The sequence below is a fragment of the Scyliorhinus torazame genome, chromosome 21 (assembly GCF_047496885.1).
Source record: "Scyliorhinus torazame isolate Kashiwa2021f chromosome 21, sScyTor2.1, whole genome shotgun sequence".
In the NCBI taxonomy this organism is placed as follows: domain Eukaryota; kingdom Metazoa; phylum Chordata; class Chondrichthyes; order Carcharhiniformes; family Scyliorhinidae; genus Scyliorhinus; species Scyliorhinus torazame.
This window is the reverse complement of record NC_092727.1, coordinates 14295574-14315618: the sequence shown is the minus strand read 5'-3', so window position 1 is coordinate 14315618 and position 20045 is coordinate 14295574. Positions and strand designations below refer to the sequence as shown.

Below are 20045 nucleotides of genomic sequence, written 5' to 3'. Positions count from 1 at the left end.
ATCAGAGCGGAATTTCCCATATTTCTTCTCTTGGTTATTCTGGGCTTTTGTCTGGTTTTGCTCAACTCTCTCCCAGGAGATTACATGGTTTTTGGTGGAGTGGGTAGGGTATGTACACAAGGTATTGCAGCTACGTGTGACAGGCTGAATGGAACAGAATATATTTCCCTGTGGATCGTTATTCCTATGTTCATGATCGTGATGCTCTGTTTGTTCATTCAAAATATAGAAAGGAAGGTATTCTGCGCCCCAGACGAAAAGGTTATAACAGGGATGAGAAAATATGATTTATCTCTGCAAATCGGATAGATTATAGATTCATTGATGTTTGTAGCACAGAAAAAGGCCATTCGGCCCACCTTATCCATGTTGCTGAACAAAAATCTGACTACACCAATCCCACTTTCCAGTGTTTGGCCCACTGCTCTGGAGGATACGGCCGCACAAGTGAATATCAAACTACTTCTTAAATGTTACGAGGGTTTCTGACTCGACCACCCTCTCAGGCAGGGAGTTCCAGACACTCGCCTCTCTCTGGGTGAAAAGGTCTCTCCTCAACTCCCCTCGTGGCCTCTGGCCTCTTACCTTAAAACAATGGAATGTAATGACAACGCAGCTTGCACATGGGCTGCGATCAGTGACTGAAGCACACCGACATTCTCGACCCCATTTAGGCCACACGCAAAAAGCAAATTAGGTCAAGATAACTTGACAAAAAAATTAACTGGAGCGTGGAACACACATATCCAGATCTGGGTCACATCCGTTGCCCCACCATTGGCAGTCATACCTTTACCCGTCTGGGACACATGCTCCAGGATTCCCTCCCCAAAACTATCTTTCTTCTCTTAAGACACCACTCTCTGTTTTCCCAAGCATTTTGGAATGTCTCCTTTGGATCAGTGTAATATTTTGCTTCATTACATTCCTGTGAAGTACCTTGGGGTTGGCTTAACCGCACTAAAGATGCTATGGGCTGGATTCTCTGGTCCCCGCGTGTTTCCTGGCGACACAGTGTTCGTTGGCGGCGGGATTCTCTGTTCCCGCCGCCTGTCAAGGGGATTTCCCATTGAAGCCACCCCGGCTGCCGGGAAACCTATGGGTACGTGGCCGGCCGGAACAGAGAATCCCAACATACGGAGAATTCCGGCCCATATGTAGATTGAAGGTGCTGTTGGAAGAGAATGGTCAATGTTGTTGCATAAGACAGTCACCATAGTTAGGTCACTTGAACAACTAATTGATGTTAAGGTCAATTAGAAGGCATTAAATGGCTGGAGAGGTAGAATCATAGGATCATAGAGGCTCATCAACCTGTACCGAGCCTCCAAAAGAGCTCCCTATCTAGGCCCTCGCCCCCACCCTATCTCTGTAACCCCAACCAACCTTTGGACACTAAGGGGCAATTTGGCATGGCCAATGCACCTAAGCTGCACATCTTTGGACTGCGGGAGGAAGCCGGAGCACCCGGAGGAAACCCACGCAGACTCGGGGGGAACGTACAAACTCCACACAAACAGGTGAGGGACAAAGATTCAGTTCAGGATCTGATTCAACAGGTTTCGATCACTTCGAGTTAAATGCAAACAAGATTACTTAAATAATTCAATCAAGCCAGAATGAGGTACAAGAATGTCAGTATTGGTTTACGTTTGTATTCTGGTTTCTGACAGTTGTTCAAAGACTTTATTGTAGCTATATCATAACCACCAAATGCATGGAAACTCAACCATGGTAACCCAAGCTTGAATTGTAAAGAACAAAGTTTAAATAGTAAATCATTTGCTTTTCAAAACTTTCTTCTAGAAACAGAGGACTACCTAACCTTTTATGACCCCAGTATGGTTTCCTGGCTCAAAGTGGTTAAGGATCCTATCAGATTTGTATACAATGTGGTCTACAGTTGTGAAAGGCATTCAGAATTTCCTAAGTTACAGTACCGTTTTCCCCTCATGAAATGTATTGTGCAATCACTTTTATTTTTTGTTTCTATGATCCTCTTCTTTTGTTTCTTTGACTTGTTTCTTATCTAATTCTGGTGAATTTCTATCTAATCTAAGATAAGACATCCTTGTTGGCCCCCATCACAAATTCTGCTTCACAGACCAGTTTCCGACTCCAAATGTTGGCCACTCCCTTGGGCTGAACCACTGAAGTGTTGAAATCCAATGCGGAACTCAATCTTTGTCCCTTATCCCTCCAGCCATTAAAGCCCTGATAATTGACCTTAATATTAATTAGTTATTGAACTGACCAATCTATATTGTACACTTTACACAACTACAGTGACCTTTCTGTTCCTGACTATAGCCTAGGCAAGGAGTCAACCATCTGCCAACAACAATGTGCATCCACATAGCTTTGAAATCCTTGTCATCCTATTTGACCGTGATTTGAGCTTCCAATTTCTTATGTGGCATGGTGGCACAGTGGTTAGCACTGGCACATCACAGCGTCAGGGACTGGGGTTTGATTACAACCTTGGATGACTGTGTGGAGTTTGCAAATTCTCCCTGTGTCTGCGTGGGTTTCTCTGGTATCCTTCCACAGCCCAAAGATGCACCCTTGCCTCGTCCCTCGGTGTAGTTCAAAATACCCCGACCTCAGCCGGTTGGTATGCACACTCGCTACTGGTGCCTGATAGAGCAACCGCACCCAGTCAATAAAGGCCTCACCAAACCCAAACCTTCCCAGCGCCTCCCACAGGTTATTCCACTCCACCCGATCAAAAGCCTTCTCCGCATCCATCGTTACCACCACCTCCACCTCCTCTCCTTCTGAGGGCATCATAATAACATTTAGAAGCCTTCGAACATTGGCCTTGACTTGCCTGCCCTTAACAAATCCCGTCTGGTCTTCCCCTATCACCCCCGGGACACAGTCCTCTATCCTTGTGGCCAGTATCTTAGCCAGCAGTTTGGCATCCACATTCAGTAGAGAAATCGGCCTGTATGACCCGCATTGCTCCTGATCCTTCTCCCATTTCAGGATCAATGAAATCGAGGCCTGCGACATTGTTGGGGGGAGGACTCCCTTCTCTCTTGCTTCGTTAAATGTCCTCACCAGCAGTGGGCTCAATATCTCTGAAAACGTCTTAGAGAATTCCACCGGGTATGTCTTCTTTTGTTTAACATAGCTAACTATTCCAACGCTCTCACGGCCTCCCATCTTCTAATCCAATAACTCTTCTACCTGTATTTTAACTTGTGGCACGATCCATTCACCAATCACTCTTGTGCTTCCTTATCTACATTGGTGCCCTGCCCATTAAGCCCTTAATTTTAGAATTTTCATCTTCATATTCAAATCCACCCTTGATCTCGCCCCTTTCTATCTGTGTAACCTCTTCCAGTCCTACAGCCCTCTAATGTATCTGCATTCATCCAATTCTGGTTGCGCGTACACTGCCACCTCCTTCAAGCCACCAACGGAGGCTATGCCACCAGCCTTCGTTTGTTTAAATACATTTGAAGTACCCAATTACTTATTTCCAATTAAGGGTCAATTTAGCGTGGCCAATTCACCTAGCCTGCACATCTTCTTGGGTTGTGGGGGTGAGACCCACGCAGACACGGGGAGAACATGCAAACTCAACATGGACAGTGACCCAGAGCCGGGATCGGACCTGGGACCTCGGCGCCTTGAGGCAGCAGTGCTAACCACTGCGCCGCCGTGCTGCCCTCGCCTTCAGACATCTTTGCACTAATCTCTGGAATTTCCTCTCCAAACCTCTCCAAGTTTGTACATTCTTTTAAGACACTTATAACTTACGTATTTGATCAAACTTTTGGTTAATTGTCATAATACATCTTTCTTTGAATTGGTGTCACATTTTTTTTGATTGCGCTCTTCTAAAGCACCATGGGAAATGTTACTTATCCAAAGAGCTGAGCGAACAGAAATTGCCGTTCACTCCGATTTTCAAGCCATTTAATCTGCTTGCCAAATTTCTGTAAGCTTAAGTGTTGACTGAGCACATTCATTGTTTGTTTTAAGTCCAGCTAGCAACAGCACTTTGCTAGCAACGATTATAGGAAATGATTGCAGATGATTCTGAGAAACATAAAAGAACCAACCATATATGGTACAGGATCCCCTTGCCGAGCAGGAAATGGGAGGAGTCAGTAGTTTAAGCGGCGTTGTGGTGCAACCTGAGATCAATATCAAAGGTGCCGACTCACGGAAGAAAAGGTGTGTGCACAATCTGGCAGTCGGAATGATCCATTCCACCACCCTCTGTCACGGGCGGAATTATCCACTTTCATGAAACAATCAATGCTCATGTGATTCAGGGGGTTCAATGGAAAATGATGGTCAATCCTCTCCAGTGGCAATTGCCACACATCGACTAAAGGACAAGCAGGTAGCAAAAGTGATGAAAGTAACTGTTTCCAACCTCAACTGATATTACTGTGTATACAATTGCAGTGAGTCATTCGCTCTATCACGTTTGCTCTTTCTAGGTGCTTTGTGTTTTTGTGTGTAGGCATGAATCGGTGACAGTGAGCATTCCAATACATTAATTTATACCAACTGATATTGGAACGTCTTTCTAATGCTTTTTAGCCCATCAAGTGGCTTTTCTGTATCTCACTGCGGTTAACTTGTAGGTAAAAGGATCTCCCTGCACTATGTCTTAAGCAAGTGTTTTATTTTCCCCTTACTATATTGAGCAAGCGAATAGAATAAAACAAGAGATAACTGTAATAGGGACAGATTATTTTGCTTTACTCATTTTTAGGACCTGGGCATTTGCTGGCAAGGTTAGCATTTACTGCCTATCCCTAAGTTTAAAAATAAATAAATTTAGAGTACCCAATTCACTTTTTCCAATTAAGGGGTAATTTAGCATGGCCAATCCACCTAGCCTGCACATCTCTGAGTTGTGGGGGCGAAACCCACGCAAACACGGGGAGAATGTGCAAACTCCACACAGACAGTGACCCAGAGCCGAGATCGAACCTGGGACCTCGGCGCCGTGAGGCAACAGGGCTAACCCACTGCGCCACCGTGCTGCCCTGCCTATGCCTAAGTTACTGGAGGAGGTGGTGAGCCACCTTCTTGGGTCACTACAGTCTACCAACTGAATGCTTACTTGATCACTTCAGAGGGAAGTTGGGATTCAACCGCATTTCCATGGGTTGGGAATGACGGGCTGGGTAAGGATGGCAGATTTCCTTCTTCAAAAGTACACCCTTGAAACCCGAGGGCACCAAATCCTTTTTTTTCCAACTGGGAGCAATTTAGCGTGGCCAATCCACCTACTCTGCACTTCTTTGGATTGTGGGGGTGGGACCTACGCAGACACGGGGAAAATGTGAACCCCTGTGGATTTTGAAGGCAATCTGGTAGTTTCACTGTTGCCATTTCATTCCTGATTTATTGAATTCACAGAAATTAAATTTCACAACGGCTGTAGTGGGATTTTGACTGATGTTTCCCCTATTGTTGGCCTAGTTCTCTGGATTACTAAACTAGCCACTGTGCCGCCACACCTGTCAATCAATGTGCTGTGTATCTGGCTTAAGGAAGTACCAATGATAATACAGAAAAAAACTTTCAGGAAGGTTATTGGGATAACAATGGAAATTATGTGCTTAATTACATGATGGGTGGTGTATGTAGCATTGCTGGCCACATTCTTCAGTAAGCCCTGTGAGGCTGGTTTAGCACAGAAGGCTAAGACAGCTGGCTTGTAATGTAGAACAAGACCAGCAGTGCGGGTTCAATTCCCATTCCAGCCTCCCCGAACAGGCGCCGGAATGTGGCGACTAGGGGCTTTTCACAGTAACTTCATTGAAGCCTACTTGTGACAATAAGCGATTGTTCTTATTAAATCCTGATGTTACATCAGGACACTGATTCTATTCGTATAGTGCACCTGATTTACCTGTAACACAGGAAATTGAAATTTAATACAGCGCAAAAATTAAATATTGAGCAGCACTTATGTGAAACACATTGCTCAGCAGTCTGTGTTGTGTACAGTTAAGTTTATTAATATACCATTTATTCCATAGCAACACTGTTCAATATCTAATGCCCCTCAAGTTATGCAAGAGTTGATCCGAGTTCCAATACATTCCATATTATTTCTCTACGGCAGACTGTTTAGCTCACCCAAGTCTTCACTGTCGATCTCTAAAAAGCACACTGCACCGTGTACATTCTAATCGACGCAGCTTTTTTTTGTACAGTGTAATATTCAGTTCTTACGGCGCACTGTACAATCCACTGGCTGGTGTCACTAAGGTCTTCTGTAGAACGTATTCTTTCATTCACTGTCAAATGGCTGATGAAATTCAACGTGGGCAAGTGCGAGGTCTTGCACTTTGGAAAAAAGAATAGAGGCATGGACTATTTTCTAAACGGTGACAAAATTCATAATGCTGAAGTGCAAAGGGACTTGGGAGTCCTAGTCCAGGATTCTCTAAAGGTAAACTTGCAGGTTGAGTCCGTAATTAAGAAAGCAAATGCAATTTCATCTCAAGAGGCTTGGAATATAAAAGCAGGGATGTACTTCTGAAGCTTTATAAAGCATTAGTTAGGCCCCATTTAGAATACTGTGAGCAATTTTGGGCCCCACACCTCAGGAAGGACATACTAGCACTGGAGCGGGTCCAGCGGAGATTCACACGGATGATCCCAGGAATGGTAGGCCTAACATACGATGAACGTCTGAGGATCCTGGGATTATATTCATTGGAGTTTAGGAGGTTGAGGGGAGATCTAATAGAAACTTACAAGATAATGAATGGCTTAGATAGGGTGGATGTAGGGAAGTTGTTTCCATTAGCAGGGGAGACTAGGACCCGGGGGCACAGCCTTAGAATAAAAGGGAGTCACTTTAGATCAGAGATGAGGAGCAATTTCTTCAGCCAGAGAATGGTGGGTCTGTGGAATTCATTGCCACAGAGGGCGGTGGAGGCCGGGACGTTGAGTGTCTTTAAGACAGAAGTTGATAAATTCTTGATTTCTCGAGGAATTAAGGGCTATGGAGAGAGAGCGGGTAAATGGAGTTGAAATCAGCCATGATTGAATGGTGGAGTGGACTCGATGGGCCGAATGGCCTTACTTCCACATCCAATGTCTTATGGTCTTATGGTCTAAATGTCTTGTGCATATGCCCTTCCCTGGAAGAACAGATTTAAATTATTGAACCCATATATCCATGATGTACAGAGTGGTCAGCAATTCTAAGGGAGCTCAGGGTGAAAGCTCTTCAGCCCATTAGGACTCATTCTCCCAGACGAACAGCCCAAATGACCTCTCATTCCCTTCCTGCTAGATGAGCCACTATAAGCAATTACTTCTTTGGTCACATCAGAAGCCTTTCCAAATGTCCACCCAAAGAAATCAGCTCTTAGTAATTTTATAATATTGTTTTGTTGAGAAAATTCAATTCGATAAAATTAAACATTTTATTTTATAATCATAGCTTTTTAGAAAACTGCAATGGTGAGGAGTATAGCGCTATGGGCTTAGAAATGTTCTTTCACTTCCAAGAATGTGGTTTGTTGGAGTTTGCAGAACATAATCAGTCCTGCAGGGGAGCAGGGTTGTTCTATCTGAAGTGCTGTGCAGTGAGTTTGTGTTGAAGAACTTGCTATCATCAATGTCATCAATATCATCTTTACCAACATGCTGAAAGTTCACCTCAAAGTTGCCTCTCCCCCTGATAGTGCACAATTACAGGGCATACAACAAACCGCAATGCTATTGGGCACTTGTTAGTGGGGTGTCTTTCAGGGCGTCACCAGTCTTGTGCAGGACAGTAGAACATCTGCGTAAGGGATCAAACAATCAGTTCAACGAGTTGATGACTGGGTCTGGTTGCAGTGTGGTTTGTCCACTGAGGGCAGTAATGAGTAAAGTGCGCATGCACTAACTAGCAGACAGATTATTCTTTACTCTGCATAATAATAATCGCTTATTGTCACAAGTAGGCTTCAATGAAGTTACGAAAAGCCCCTAGTCGCCACATTCCGGCGCCTGTTCGGGGAGGCCGGTATGGGAATTGAACCGTGCTGCTGGCCTTGTTCTGCATTACAAGCCAGCTGTTTAGCCCACTGTGCTAAACCAGCAGGGTCAAAGAATGGGAGTTTGGAATTCTCAATGGGAGATGAAATCTGTACTGGGTTCAGAACTGCAGTTGCACTTAATTGCAGCAGAAAACATGAGGAGATTCATGAAGGCATTGGGGTTATAAGAAAGAGTTGATGTTGTTACATGAATTCTGCCAATGGTGCCTTAATTGGCCTTAGTGAAGACAGGGGGCCTGCAATCATGTGAACCTCACAGTCCTATTCTGCTGCTTTGAATGTCCATTAGAATAAGTACAATGAAATTGCTTTCGATCGTATAGCATCAGTCACCTTGCTGAATGCAAACATTAAATTAAGTTGTTAATTTTCCTTGTGGCAGCCGAGGAACCAAAGCAAAATAAACAGTAATTCACATTGTAATGGGAAATACTATGGTGGCTTTTCGAGGCAGGTTTCGCTGTCGTAGGTGACACGACTTTGTAATGGGGACCAGAGGACACCATCTCAGACTAAAGGGACGATCCTTTAAAACAGCGATGAGGACGAATTTCTTCAGCCAGAGGGTGGTGAATCTGTGGAACTCTTTGCCGCAGACGGCTGTGGAGGCCAAATCACCGAGTGTCTTTCAGACAGAGATTGATAGGTTCTTGATTAATAAGGGGAACAGGGGTTATGGGGAGAAGGCAGGAGAATGGGGATGAGAAAATATCAGCCATGATTGAATGGCGGAGCAGACTCGATGGGCCGAGTGGCCTAATTCTGCTCCTTTGTCTAATGGTCTTATGGTAATAACTCCTCGAGAGAATTGCAGGCTTGTTGTGCACTGCTCCACTGAGAAATGCGGATATATTGTCTGGGCCTGTAAACTCTGGGAGGGTAAAGAATCTGATAAGATCTTCTTTCTGCTACTCTCCTTCCAGCTGCAGGTCTCCTCCTTCATTCTGATCCCCCTCCCCCTCTTCCTCCTCCTCCTCTTCTGCCTCCACCATCACTTCCATTTCCTCTCACCCCAGTTTAATTTCCATAAAGGAAGCCCAAGGTGAGAAATATGTGCTGCCAACTAACAATTGAGAATGCTGTTTAAGTCTAAGTTACTGGTACTTGGTGCGGGGGTGGAGGGGGGAGAGGGGAGGGGAGCGGGGGAGGGGGGGGGGCAATCAAAAATCAAAATGCTCTCCAGGCCACTGTTGTAAATTTGTGATCATCCAAAACTCTGCTGCTTGTATCTCAACTCACATCAAGTTCCATTCACTCTGTCCTCACCAATTGGTCCCCGGGCTTTACTGCACCTCAATTTTAAAAAAAAATCCTCTTTCCAAATGCTTTCATGGCCTCCTCGTTCCTCCCTCTTCCTGTGACTTCCTCCAGTCCTATAATCCACTGAGATCTCTGCACCCCTTCAATCCTGGCCTCCTGTGCATCCACAGTTTTTAATCACCCCACCATTAGCCACTGTGTCTTCACTGCCTTGGTTGTGAAACCTGGATTTCCCTTCCTAAATGGCTCAGCCTCTGAAAACGTACGTTTTTCCCCAGGCCTTTGGTCACTTGTCCTGGTGGCCTCCCTGTGTGGTTCGGTGTCAATTTCTATTTGATCATTCTCCTGTGAAGCCCCCTGGGATGTTTTATTACGTTGAAGGTGTTGTATAAATGCAGGCTATTGTTGTTGATTGGGTCCTAAAACCAGGGTAGGACTCTCATTTGCATATGTCAATTGGGCTCCTGCCTGTTTCAATATGGCGAATTGGCTCCATTGAATCAAAACTGACGGGAAAGCTAAAACAGGCAGAACTGGGGCAGAAAATCTGCAAAGACCTCTTTGGCCGGCCACCTCTTTCTCACTGAAAAGGGTAGATTGGTGGTGTGGCAGGCAGATGAACATTGCCCCGATTGTTTAAGGTTGGTTAAATTACAGCCAATAACATTAAAATGAACTCTGCGTGTGCAGAGGTCGCTCATTGCTGGTGAGAATACAGCTAATAGCGGAGTTTGTCGCCTCTAAATACAGTACATGACAAAACCCTCAGGTGAATTTACATCTGATCAGGTTTAACTCTGGTGTAAAGCTGAAACCTCTGAGTCTGCAATGTCAATCAGATTCCAAGTCCAGAGCTGATTCCCAAGTTTAGCAGAGTGAGCCTGCCCCGCTCTGCGGAGCCCCATTCAGTTGTGTTCCAATGCCCTGAGGAACACTGGTACCAGATTCAAGTTTATTCACACTGTGTCTGTACACCCACATGGCAGTTAAATCGTTTTGCGCCTTTAGAGACTGCATTATGGTATGCCATCGCAAAACACCTTGGAGCAAATCATCCGTCATGTTTCACAGTCAAACACTAGCATAGTGCAAATTGCTACATTTTGTTAAGTGACCCAGAACGCAGCCAGAATTGGAAAAGCGGGGGAGTGAGCAGGAGCAATTTGTAAATAAGCCAGCGGTCCCCTCTGCAGCAGGTGAGAAACACCAATCCAAACACCCAGGTTTGAAAGATGAAAACAAATGAACTTCAAAATCTGCAGGTAACACATTCTCCCCCAGCACTCAGATACAGAACAGCAGTTTGGGCTGAGCTTTTTAGAAAATGAAACCCAAAATTCAGACATTCTGGCAGATATGAAACCTCATTGTTTTCATCCGTGTATTAAGCTTTTAAAGCCACTTCCCTCAAAAGTACCCCGCCCCCACTTTAATATATTAGAACGAAGACTTGATTTGGCGTAAAAGAGGAAGGGGTGAGAGATGAGTAAACAGAACTAAGCGTCAGCTATGCAGGTGTCCTAAATTGATCTCCCAGGGGTGAAGGTTATGTGCAGTATCAGGCATGTTTAACCGTAATCTTGACCACTGGAATGTGCAAAGAAACCCCAGACTCAAATTGCGCACTTTTACATTTTACCAGCTTAGCTAGTCAGAATTCTATGTATGGGCCAAAACAATTAAAACAGCATTTTCGGAATGTTCCAAATAACATAGGGATTTTCTGCCTGCAATACACTCGTTTTCGCTCTCATGCTCTCTATTGATTTTATTTTTCACATTTAGCTGCCTCTGTTATTATATTTGTCTTGAGGAAGGCAAGGCTGACAGGAGACTTGTTAGAGGTATTCAGGATGCTGAGGGTAGACAGTGAGGAGTGTTCTCCCTCAAGGGTACATCAAGAACCGGAGTATGCACATTCAAAAAAAGGGGCAGAAGTGATGTGAGCAAACATTTTTTTAACACAGAGCACAGTCGGAGTCTGGGACAAATTTCCTGAGAACAGGGTGGAGGCAGGATCGATTGAGGCATTCAGATGGGAATTGGAGTGCTATTTGAAATGAAGTGACGTGCAAGGCAACGGGGATAAGGCAAGGGAGTGATATTAGGCAGAATGTTCTTTCACCTATACAATGCACACTCGATGTGCCAAATGGTCTCCTTCTGCCCTGTAAAGTTTCTGTGATTCTGGGTTGGGCGGATAACAAAGATCGTTTCTGAAAGTGCGTCAAATGAAAAACCTGGGAATATCCAGAATCGAGTGCATTTCCTGTTTTCTCTTTTGAAAAAAACTCTGCCTCTAGATGACTAAATCTCAATGTATTGTAATTCCCATAACCCAGTTTCCATTTGTGACTCCGAGTCCCTCATGGCTATGAGTTTTTCTGCCACCTCAGATTCTATGCTCCTCTGTAATTTTCGGTTTCCACTCCTGGTCATTGTTGCTGACTTTGAAGTTTCAATGCTAGTTGGTTGTGGACTCCATTTTCTCCCCCCACCCCCTCCACTATTGGGTCTGAATGGAAATCTAACCAAGACAAAGACTCCTGTGCAGTGCCAAACGTATGCTGAAGGGAACTGGATATGTACCTAAAGAGGAAAACGTTGTAGGGCTGTGGGGAAAGAGCAAACTGGTAAGACTAAAGTTGTAGCCCTCTCTGAGAGCCAGCACAAGTATGATGGGCCGTTTGGCCTTCTTCTGCTCTGCATCGTTCTATGATTCAACCTGACATCGCAATAATGAGCCAATATCAAAGCATAAGCAAATCATTTTTCTTCAATCAATCAGGAGCATTTACTGTACATGAAGAGCTACAGAGTCATTTTCAGGTCATCTACCTCCCTGTAAATACTGCTACAATAACACGGGAAGAGGGCAATAATCCAGTTATGGTCAGGTTGATCAAGCTGTTCCAATGCATTGAAACATAACCAGACTTACAACAACGACTCGCTGATCAGAATAGAGGCCTGATGCTTTCTGATGAAGTAGCTTTGGCAGCATTATTTTCTTAGATAAGGTTGGAAGTTTAGAGTTAAATGTTAATGGATCTTGTATGTGAGCTGTTCCTGAAATGTAGCTAACAAATGCACCAATGTTCACAAACTACCACAAAACACCTTTCTTAAATATCTGAGTTCCAACAACATCTCAGAGCATGAATGACAATGGAGCAGCAGCTCTGTTGAGGATTGTAGGTGAGGAGGAGGGAGATTGAGATGGAAGACCACAAGTAGTGTCGAGTTGGTAGACTAAGAGCAGATTAAGGATAAAGGTCCATTGTACTTCCTTCAACATTCCAGCAGCTTAACCTTCCAAAGGACCTCCAATCAGAGTCATCTGCAGATATTTCCATTTCCCTATTATTTACACATTAAAACTCATTGTCACATTCCCTTAATTGCATTCAAAAAGTTAGTACATTTTATTTATTTTACATATGATTTCTTTCTTTGTTTTCTCATAGGACAGAAGTGGCTATGCAAATTCATCACCGCTCTCACTGACGTGGAAATTATAATAAAGACAAATTCCTTGCGGTTCGATTTAAGGAAATTTCTTTACACAAATATATTTGCGGAGAGAGAGTGTTCCAGCTGTAAAGCCATTGCACTGCGCTCTGAGATTCAATTGAAGACAGCATTTTTTATAGTCTGAAATAACAGCTTGAAGTAAACAGGCATGTTTATATTAAATAGACCGTGGAAAGTACGTAAGATGACATATGTAGTATGTGTGTTCTTGCCCTTGGCTAAAAACAACTCAGGTACACATTTTGTTATCTTTCGGAGGACAATGTGTTTTCATAATAAGGCCGAGACCAGAATATTAAGTAGTATTTCATTTATGTTACCTGACCTACTTACTTTCATTCAAAAGCAGTGTTGAACTATAGTCAAGCATTTCCCAGCATGCTTCTAAGTTGGCAACTCATAATTTCCCTTCCACACTCACCATCACTTGACCAGTTCAATAAAGTGTTCGGCAATAGTTTAGTCGTTATTCAGAGTTGTTTTTCAAAATACATGGACATATTACTCCAAGTAATTAACCAGAAATGATTGAATGAAATCACACATCAATTGTGATGGAGCCACACATCAGTTTTTTCTGTCAATGCCACACTTATATCAAATCCATTTGAATGGCGTGATCATTGAGTTGTAACATGATGGCCCACTGGCGATGTGAATGAGTGAGGAGGCCACAAAAATGACCCAATCACCTTAACTATCATAAAAAGAGATACATGGAAATGATTTCAGTTTAGCAATCTGGAGTGCGATTTCACAAAAAAAAGAGATCCGTTTTGGGCACGAGTAGTGGAGTGTGTCTCAGAGCCTGCAGCGCAGAGAATGACCCCACTATCAAACGAGCCCTGGCATGGGAAGCATGCGCACCCACACACATTTGCACTGCCCGCCTTACACCCTGGGTGCACCCACTGCTAAGGTGGCAGGCTAGCAGTGCCAAGGTGCCCATGTGCCAGCGGGAGTGCCAGAGTATCACCCTTCCCAGAGCCCGGGGACCTCCAATGGCCTGGGAGATTCCCCCCCCCCTGCACTCCCCCAGGTGCTGTTACACCTGGTCTGCGTTTGTGTGGACTAGTGCTAAATGGCGTCATGGTGAAGTCTCCCAGACACAGATGTTCGATCCCGGGCCTCGAGATAGCAGGCCCATGAGGGCAAGGTCCAGATTGCGACATCTCGTTAGATCTCGCGAGATGTTCCGAGCGTCCTCTCGCTAGATTTAACGGGGTCGTCACGTCACTGAGTTGGGCGCGACAAAGCAGTTTGATCGCACCTTGGTCTTCTAGCAGTTAATGGTTGTAAATAAAACATTTGCGCAGTGCCTTCATGGTTTATGATGTCATCTGAACTGAGATCACCTGAACTGCCTTTGCGATCACTTTATGCAGTCATTTGATCTTTTTGTGATGTTTAGTGCTCAATGTTCCAGCATTTGAAATAAATAAGCTCTTTTGGCACTGGCCCTTCCTGTTATGAGGTAAAAGTTTGGTGGGATAGTCGTGGGGGCTTTTCCTATTCTGCTGCTTTAGCTGTGGTGCAAACCCCAGGCCGATTCTCCAACCCTGCGGCCGATCGGAGAACGGCCGGGGGGGGGGGGGGGGAGGGGGTGGGGGGGGGAGAAGGGCGGGAATCACACGACGCCGCTCCGACGCCGGTCCGCCGATTCTCCGGAGAATCCCACCCCCTGTTTATAAATTGACTGTTCACCAAAGTCCCACCAAAGTTATGTCAACAGAGACTGAAGGAAATCCTTGGCAATGGACTCATTGCTCATTTTGTATCTGCTCTACAGACTATCACACAAGATAACAAGTGCTTCCTTTAGAGAACAACTGTGCTGAACATTCATGGGCAAATTTGGGCTCTTAAAAGACTGGTGTCTCGCTCCACTCAATACTCCTTCACAAAGAAACAACTTAACTTAAGTATTTTGGGCGGAGGGGAGGGGCTACAATCCAGCTACAATACTTCATTCGGATTTTGGAATAAAAGTTTCAAATTTGCAAGTCGAAAGTGAGCATTGAGATTTTCTAATCACACATGTAGGCCCATCAACAATGAAAGGCATTGCCCAAAGTGAAGCTACTCACTGCCATTACATGACATTGTAGAGGGGAAACAATTAAAGCCCTATGGACTGGAATTGGCGAACAGTGGAAAGGTCCTGAGTATCTAAGAACAGGTCTATCCTGATATTGGTTCTGATATAGTCACAGCATCTTGCTCCTAAAAGGAACCATGTCATATCACATGGTAAAGTACGCAGTGGGTTTGAACCAACAGTTTCTGGAAAAAAAATTCTGGGTCTTGACTAAAGCATCTGGAGGAGTTGAGATACTTCTCGAGTAAAGGGAAGTTGAAGATATAATCAATGTATCCCCCTTTGGAATTCTGAGGAACTAATTGAAGCAATGGGGAAAAGGGTTGAGAAAGAAACCATAAGTCATGACTGAGCTGGAGAGGTTACCTTCTTAATAAAAATGGGAATGTCCTTTTATATACAACTCGTTTCGCCATTGGTAAGAATCAGATGATCACACTTGCAAAAATAGTATTGTGACTTTATCAAATTTTGAAAAATGTGACGAAAGCCAGGCTTGTTCCTTTGGAATTGAACAAGAGGTATATTTTAGCAATCAGATGGTGAAGGAAGTCTGTAGATAGGAGCAGCCTCTGAACTTTAGACTTCAAATAGTGGACTTCCCATTCAGCGCCACAGAAATCAAATTAAATGAATTCGGAAATGAATGTGCCCAATGTCACCCAGTGAAAACCTGTTTCAATTGCTGCCTGTTTTGCTATCTGAATTTTTTTTTCCAGTGCTCACATTCTGCCTTTGGAAAATTACTTTAAGGCAGATTGGAAATCAAGAAGAATGGAAAGCCACAGCACAAAAAGTGCTCATGTCATTTGATCACCATGTTCGAACTGGAGCTGACACTAACCATATCTCAGTAACCAAGGGGAAAAAAATAATATTAAGACCACGCAGTGGAACCCTATTAACGGGTAAATATATACCTTGTTCACTCGATAAATATGACTTTATTAAAAAGTGGTAGATCTTCCGCTAGTCAACCTATGAATAAAATGATATTTCCATTTCCTTAATACTGTACCTTTTAGTCACTATGGCTTTTGATTATATGTTGAAGCCATAGAAGACACACGCCTTCTCAAGAAGGTAAATGCTATGCTTATTTGGTCAGTCAGCTCTTTCATGTATTTGCCAATTTGGTTTTATATAGAGCATTGAGGAAATCATTCAACAATTTCAGTATTTCTTTAGATGGTGCGTGGAATAAAATGGTGCAAGCATTCAAACTTCTCAATCAGTAAACTCGAACTTCAATTGAAGAAATGTGTAAAAAGTCCAGAGTCACATTTCTTCTTTCACGAACTTCTGCTTGAAGTGAAAATAGGTCTACCAGAGAGAATCAGTGAAGACAGTCTCTCTACTTTTGCATACACATTGGAAATCATTGAGAGGCTCAATGAACGCCCTAGCAAAAGAAAACACCCACTCAGAAAGTAAAGGTTTCCTCAAATTCAAACCCACTTTTTCTTGATACTTTTAACTAAGAATAATTTTCTGCAGCATTGATGCCACTGAAAAATCAATCCTAAATTCGACAATGAAACTTCTCACACTGTTTTATTGACTTTTTCAACAGCCGGCTACCCACTTGACAGAAATTTAGATCTCACTGAAGCCTTAATAAACAAATACGTGATGTGGTAACTTAAGTTTTGCCTCTGTTAAGCATGAACCTTAAAGGATGGGCACTTTGTAACAGGCAATTTCTGCTGATATTGAATGGTCTCCCTATCTGTAGGATGACTTTTTAATACATGGGATGCAGCAATAAACTATTTGCAATATCAAGAAAAATAAACATAAGGTTATGCAGGTAATATTTCACCATTCAAAAGAATTAATTATTGAAACCTGGAAAATAATACTGTGTGATATTGATCTATAGAAAGCTACCATGCACGTAGGAAATTGCTTTGTCTGCTATTTTAACAGAGCTATTAGCCCTGTTAAAATAGAGAGATTACTGATTTTGTTATCTCACACAAATGCAATAAGTGTCCATCAGCTAATATTGCACAATGTCACTTCCAGGGTTACTAATGAGGCATCGGTTGCTGCACCTGGTTCGTTTTTAAGCTGTTAGAACAGGCATTTAAACAATGGCCGGAATTCTCCGGCCGTTGTGATTCACATTTCCTGCCGGCAGCATGTCCCTGTCCACGGCGGCGGCGGGGGGGAGGGGGGCTTCAATGGGAAATCGCATTGACAAGTGGCGGGAAGATAGAATCCCGCTTCCAGCTGGGGAAGCGGAGAATCCAGCCTGTTAATTACAGTTGGTAAAAATCACAAATAATTAGAAATGAGCTAGAAGGTCATCCAGGACCTGAAAGAATGGGAAGTTATTGCTTTGCACCAAAGTCCGCATCACAACTGGAGTCTTCTAAAGAGGCACTCCTCCCTGACCCTTCCTGATTGGTCCCATCCAGAACTCGGACTGCTCTTTCTCTTCAAGCTGCTCACTGAGTAGTTCCAGGTTTTGCGACTGCTTCTTATGATCTCACTAATTTCTAATAGATATTCATTTGTGTTCTCCGGATGTTTAGCACACAGAATTATCCTGTTGGATCATGCTCATATTAAAGGGAGCCATAAATAATTCCCACCATGTATTTCAGAAAGCATTGTCACCTGTTCTTTTGTACCATTGTCTTAATGAGTCTGCTTAATACTATTTTGGGAGGTGATTTTACAAAGCTTTATTAAGTTCCAGCCTGAAAGGGCTGTTCCAGCCACTGATGTAAATTAAATAAAAAGACAGCATTATAAAGTGCTTGTATAAACAAAGGTAAGTAATTATTTAACATCTATACCCAAACATACAGACACAAATGTCAAACAGATACTTATTTCCTTATTCTAGTTCGTATGTGCCACATTACCAGCTCTTAACAAGTGGACCTGTATAATGCATGGAATAGTCACGTGAATAAAGTTTGATTAATAAATTTCTCAATATTCTGAAGGAAGTGAAACTGTACTTACATTTTTGCCAGTGCATTTTCTGTGACATATTGTAATCTCTTTCACGTCTTTCTGATGCAGACATAATTGACATCGCTAAGTTCTTACAAAGTGCTTCAGTGGAAGATGTGTACAAACTAGAGAAATGCCACATTGCAGAGAATTAAGACTTAAAGTCGCGCTCTACGGCTGATGTCATCATGTTACGCTCCAATCTCTCCTCTTGTGGCTGTGCTTTTTTTTTAAATTTTCCTCAGCGCGACGTAACCACAAAAAGAAGCCGCTGAGTCGCGCTTGTCATTCACAGTGGGCTCTGGAAGATATTATGCAGAAAGGCGGTGGGTTTATGCGGTGGGTTTAATGACTGTCCTGTGCTTTAAGCAAAAAAAAAGTTGTGTTTCAGAAGTTTTATTTTCGCAAAATTCAACAGGCGAATGTAGGCCCAGTAGCAGCACATTGAGTACGTACCAAAAGGAAACACCTGTGAAGACTTTTAGAATGAGTACATCCTGTTTTAAAGATATCTCTCTGTCCTTGACTTGGATTAAAAGGTACAAGCCATGTATGCCACGCAGTGCAATAAAATGGATCGCATCTTTGATTCTGAAGCACTACTGTCATATTTTGTCAGCCTACAGATATCTTTTTGAAAGCAAATGCAGCGGAAAGATCTGTTAGTATGCCCTGTGTTTAAGAATAAAGTTGACTGGTATTGGTTTTTTTTCTTTTTTTTGAGTACCCAATTCATTCATTTTTTTCCAATTAAGGGGCAATTTTAGCGTGGCCAATCCACCGACCCTGCACATCTTTGGATTGTGGGGGCGAAACCCACGCAAACACGGGGAGAATGTGCAAACTCCACACGGACAGTGACCCAGGGCCGGGATCCGACTGGTATTGTTTAAGTGGTTAGTTTGAATGCCATCAAATAAAGTTCTCCCCATCAAGAACGAGATTTGGGCAGGACTGAAGGATGTCACGTTTCATATTGTTACACATATTACCAAACTTTATAAATGGTTCACTTCCAAATATGATAAAATTATGTATATGTTTTCCTCTGCTCAATCCTTTTGATGAAAAGTAGATGAATGGTGTTCTCTCGTTTTCCACTCTTAAGCTTAAAATTAGTAAATAGAGAAAAATATAACTTAATGATTCCTATTAATGTCGTTGCTTTGTTTCATCCCATTCAGCAACACCTTATTTAGTTACGTCAAATGATAAAAAAATGTTGATTTTTAGTAATCATTTATCACAATTTTGAAACACAACATCCAACCCTGGAGTTTAATTGGGACCTCCTCAAAGGGGGTTCCTTGTGAGTTCTCCTGACTGGCTGCTGTAACTTCAGTGGAAGATTGTTGGAAACCCTGTTCACCCGCGTGTCCAGAATTCCCCTCAATGTTAACGGACTGAAAGAAGATCCCAGGAAATTTGCAGCCTCCGACTTTAATCTTCATTGCTGAGAAAAACAGAGGCAGCATTTAGACTCCCAGGTCAGAATATCAGCTGACATGTCTGCGATAAGCATCGATCCAAAGGCCATCCTTGCCCCAGACCACGAGGGTAATTTTGAGCTTGTGCTACAGTGTAACCCGCCTGATAAACACCTTTTCTCATTTTCCCTTCTGTTGAGGTTCATGGAAAGGAATATCAAGAGGAGTGATTACTGGCCGATCAAGCCAATATCCCGCATTTAATAAGGACACGGGGAGTTCACACCGAGTAAAATATGAACAAAGTTTTATTTACACAAGCAATATATACACTACCCAGTAGATGCCTATCGGTTTCCTCTCTGCTCGATGCCTTTACTGGCCGGCCGTATATACATTGGGTAATTGAGATACCCCTGCCCCGAGCGGGGGTATTCGAACTCCGCAAGGACCATGGGGAAGACAAGCATTCCCACCCCGGAGGTCCTGTGCGGGATATTACAATATCCCAGAGTAAACATTACTAGCGGTTGCGAGGCACACTTTACATTCGATATGACAACTGATTAAATATCTAATTGGGAATGGGTATAAACGAAGAACGATTGAGGAAATCTAATCCTCCAAGAGACACGTTGTCGGAGCGGGAAGTTCTGGTTGGTTATTGCTGGGGATCAAAGAGTTATTTGTACAGGTCTTTTTATAAATGTATCT

General features: G+C 43.2%; 1 protein-coding gene across 1 annotated transcript in view; it reads right to left on the bottom strand.

The window, feature by feature from the left end:
- Positions 1-18186, bottom strand: part of LOC140398739 (uncharacterized) — a 196020-nt gene extending 177834 nt beyond the window's left edge. The window contains exon 1 of the mRNA XM_072487749.1: positions 17914-18186. Within this exon, the coding sequence (XP_072343850.1) occupies positions 17914-18046 (133 nt within the window). The 5' untranslated portion in view covers positions 18047-18186. The remainder of the gene's footprint in view (positions 1-17913) is intronic.
- Between the last annotated feature and the right edge of the window lie 1859 nt (positions 18187-20045).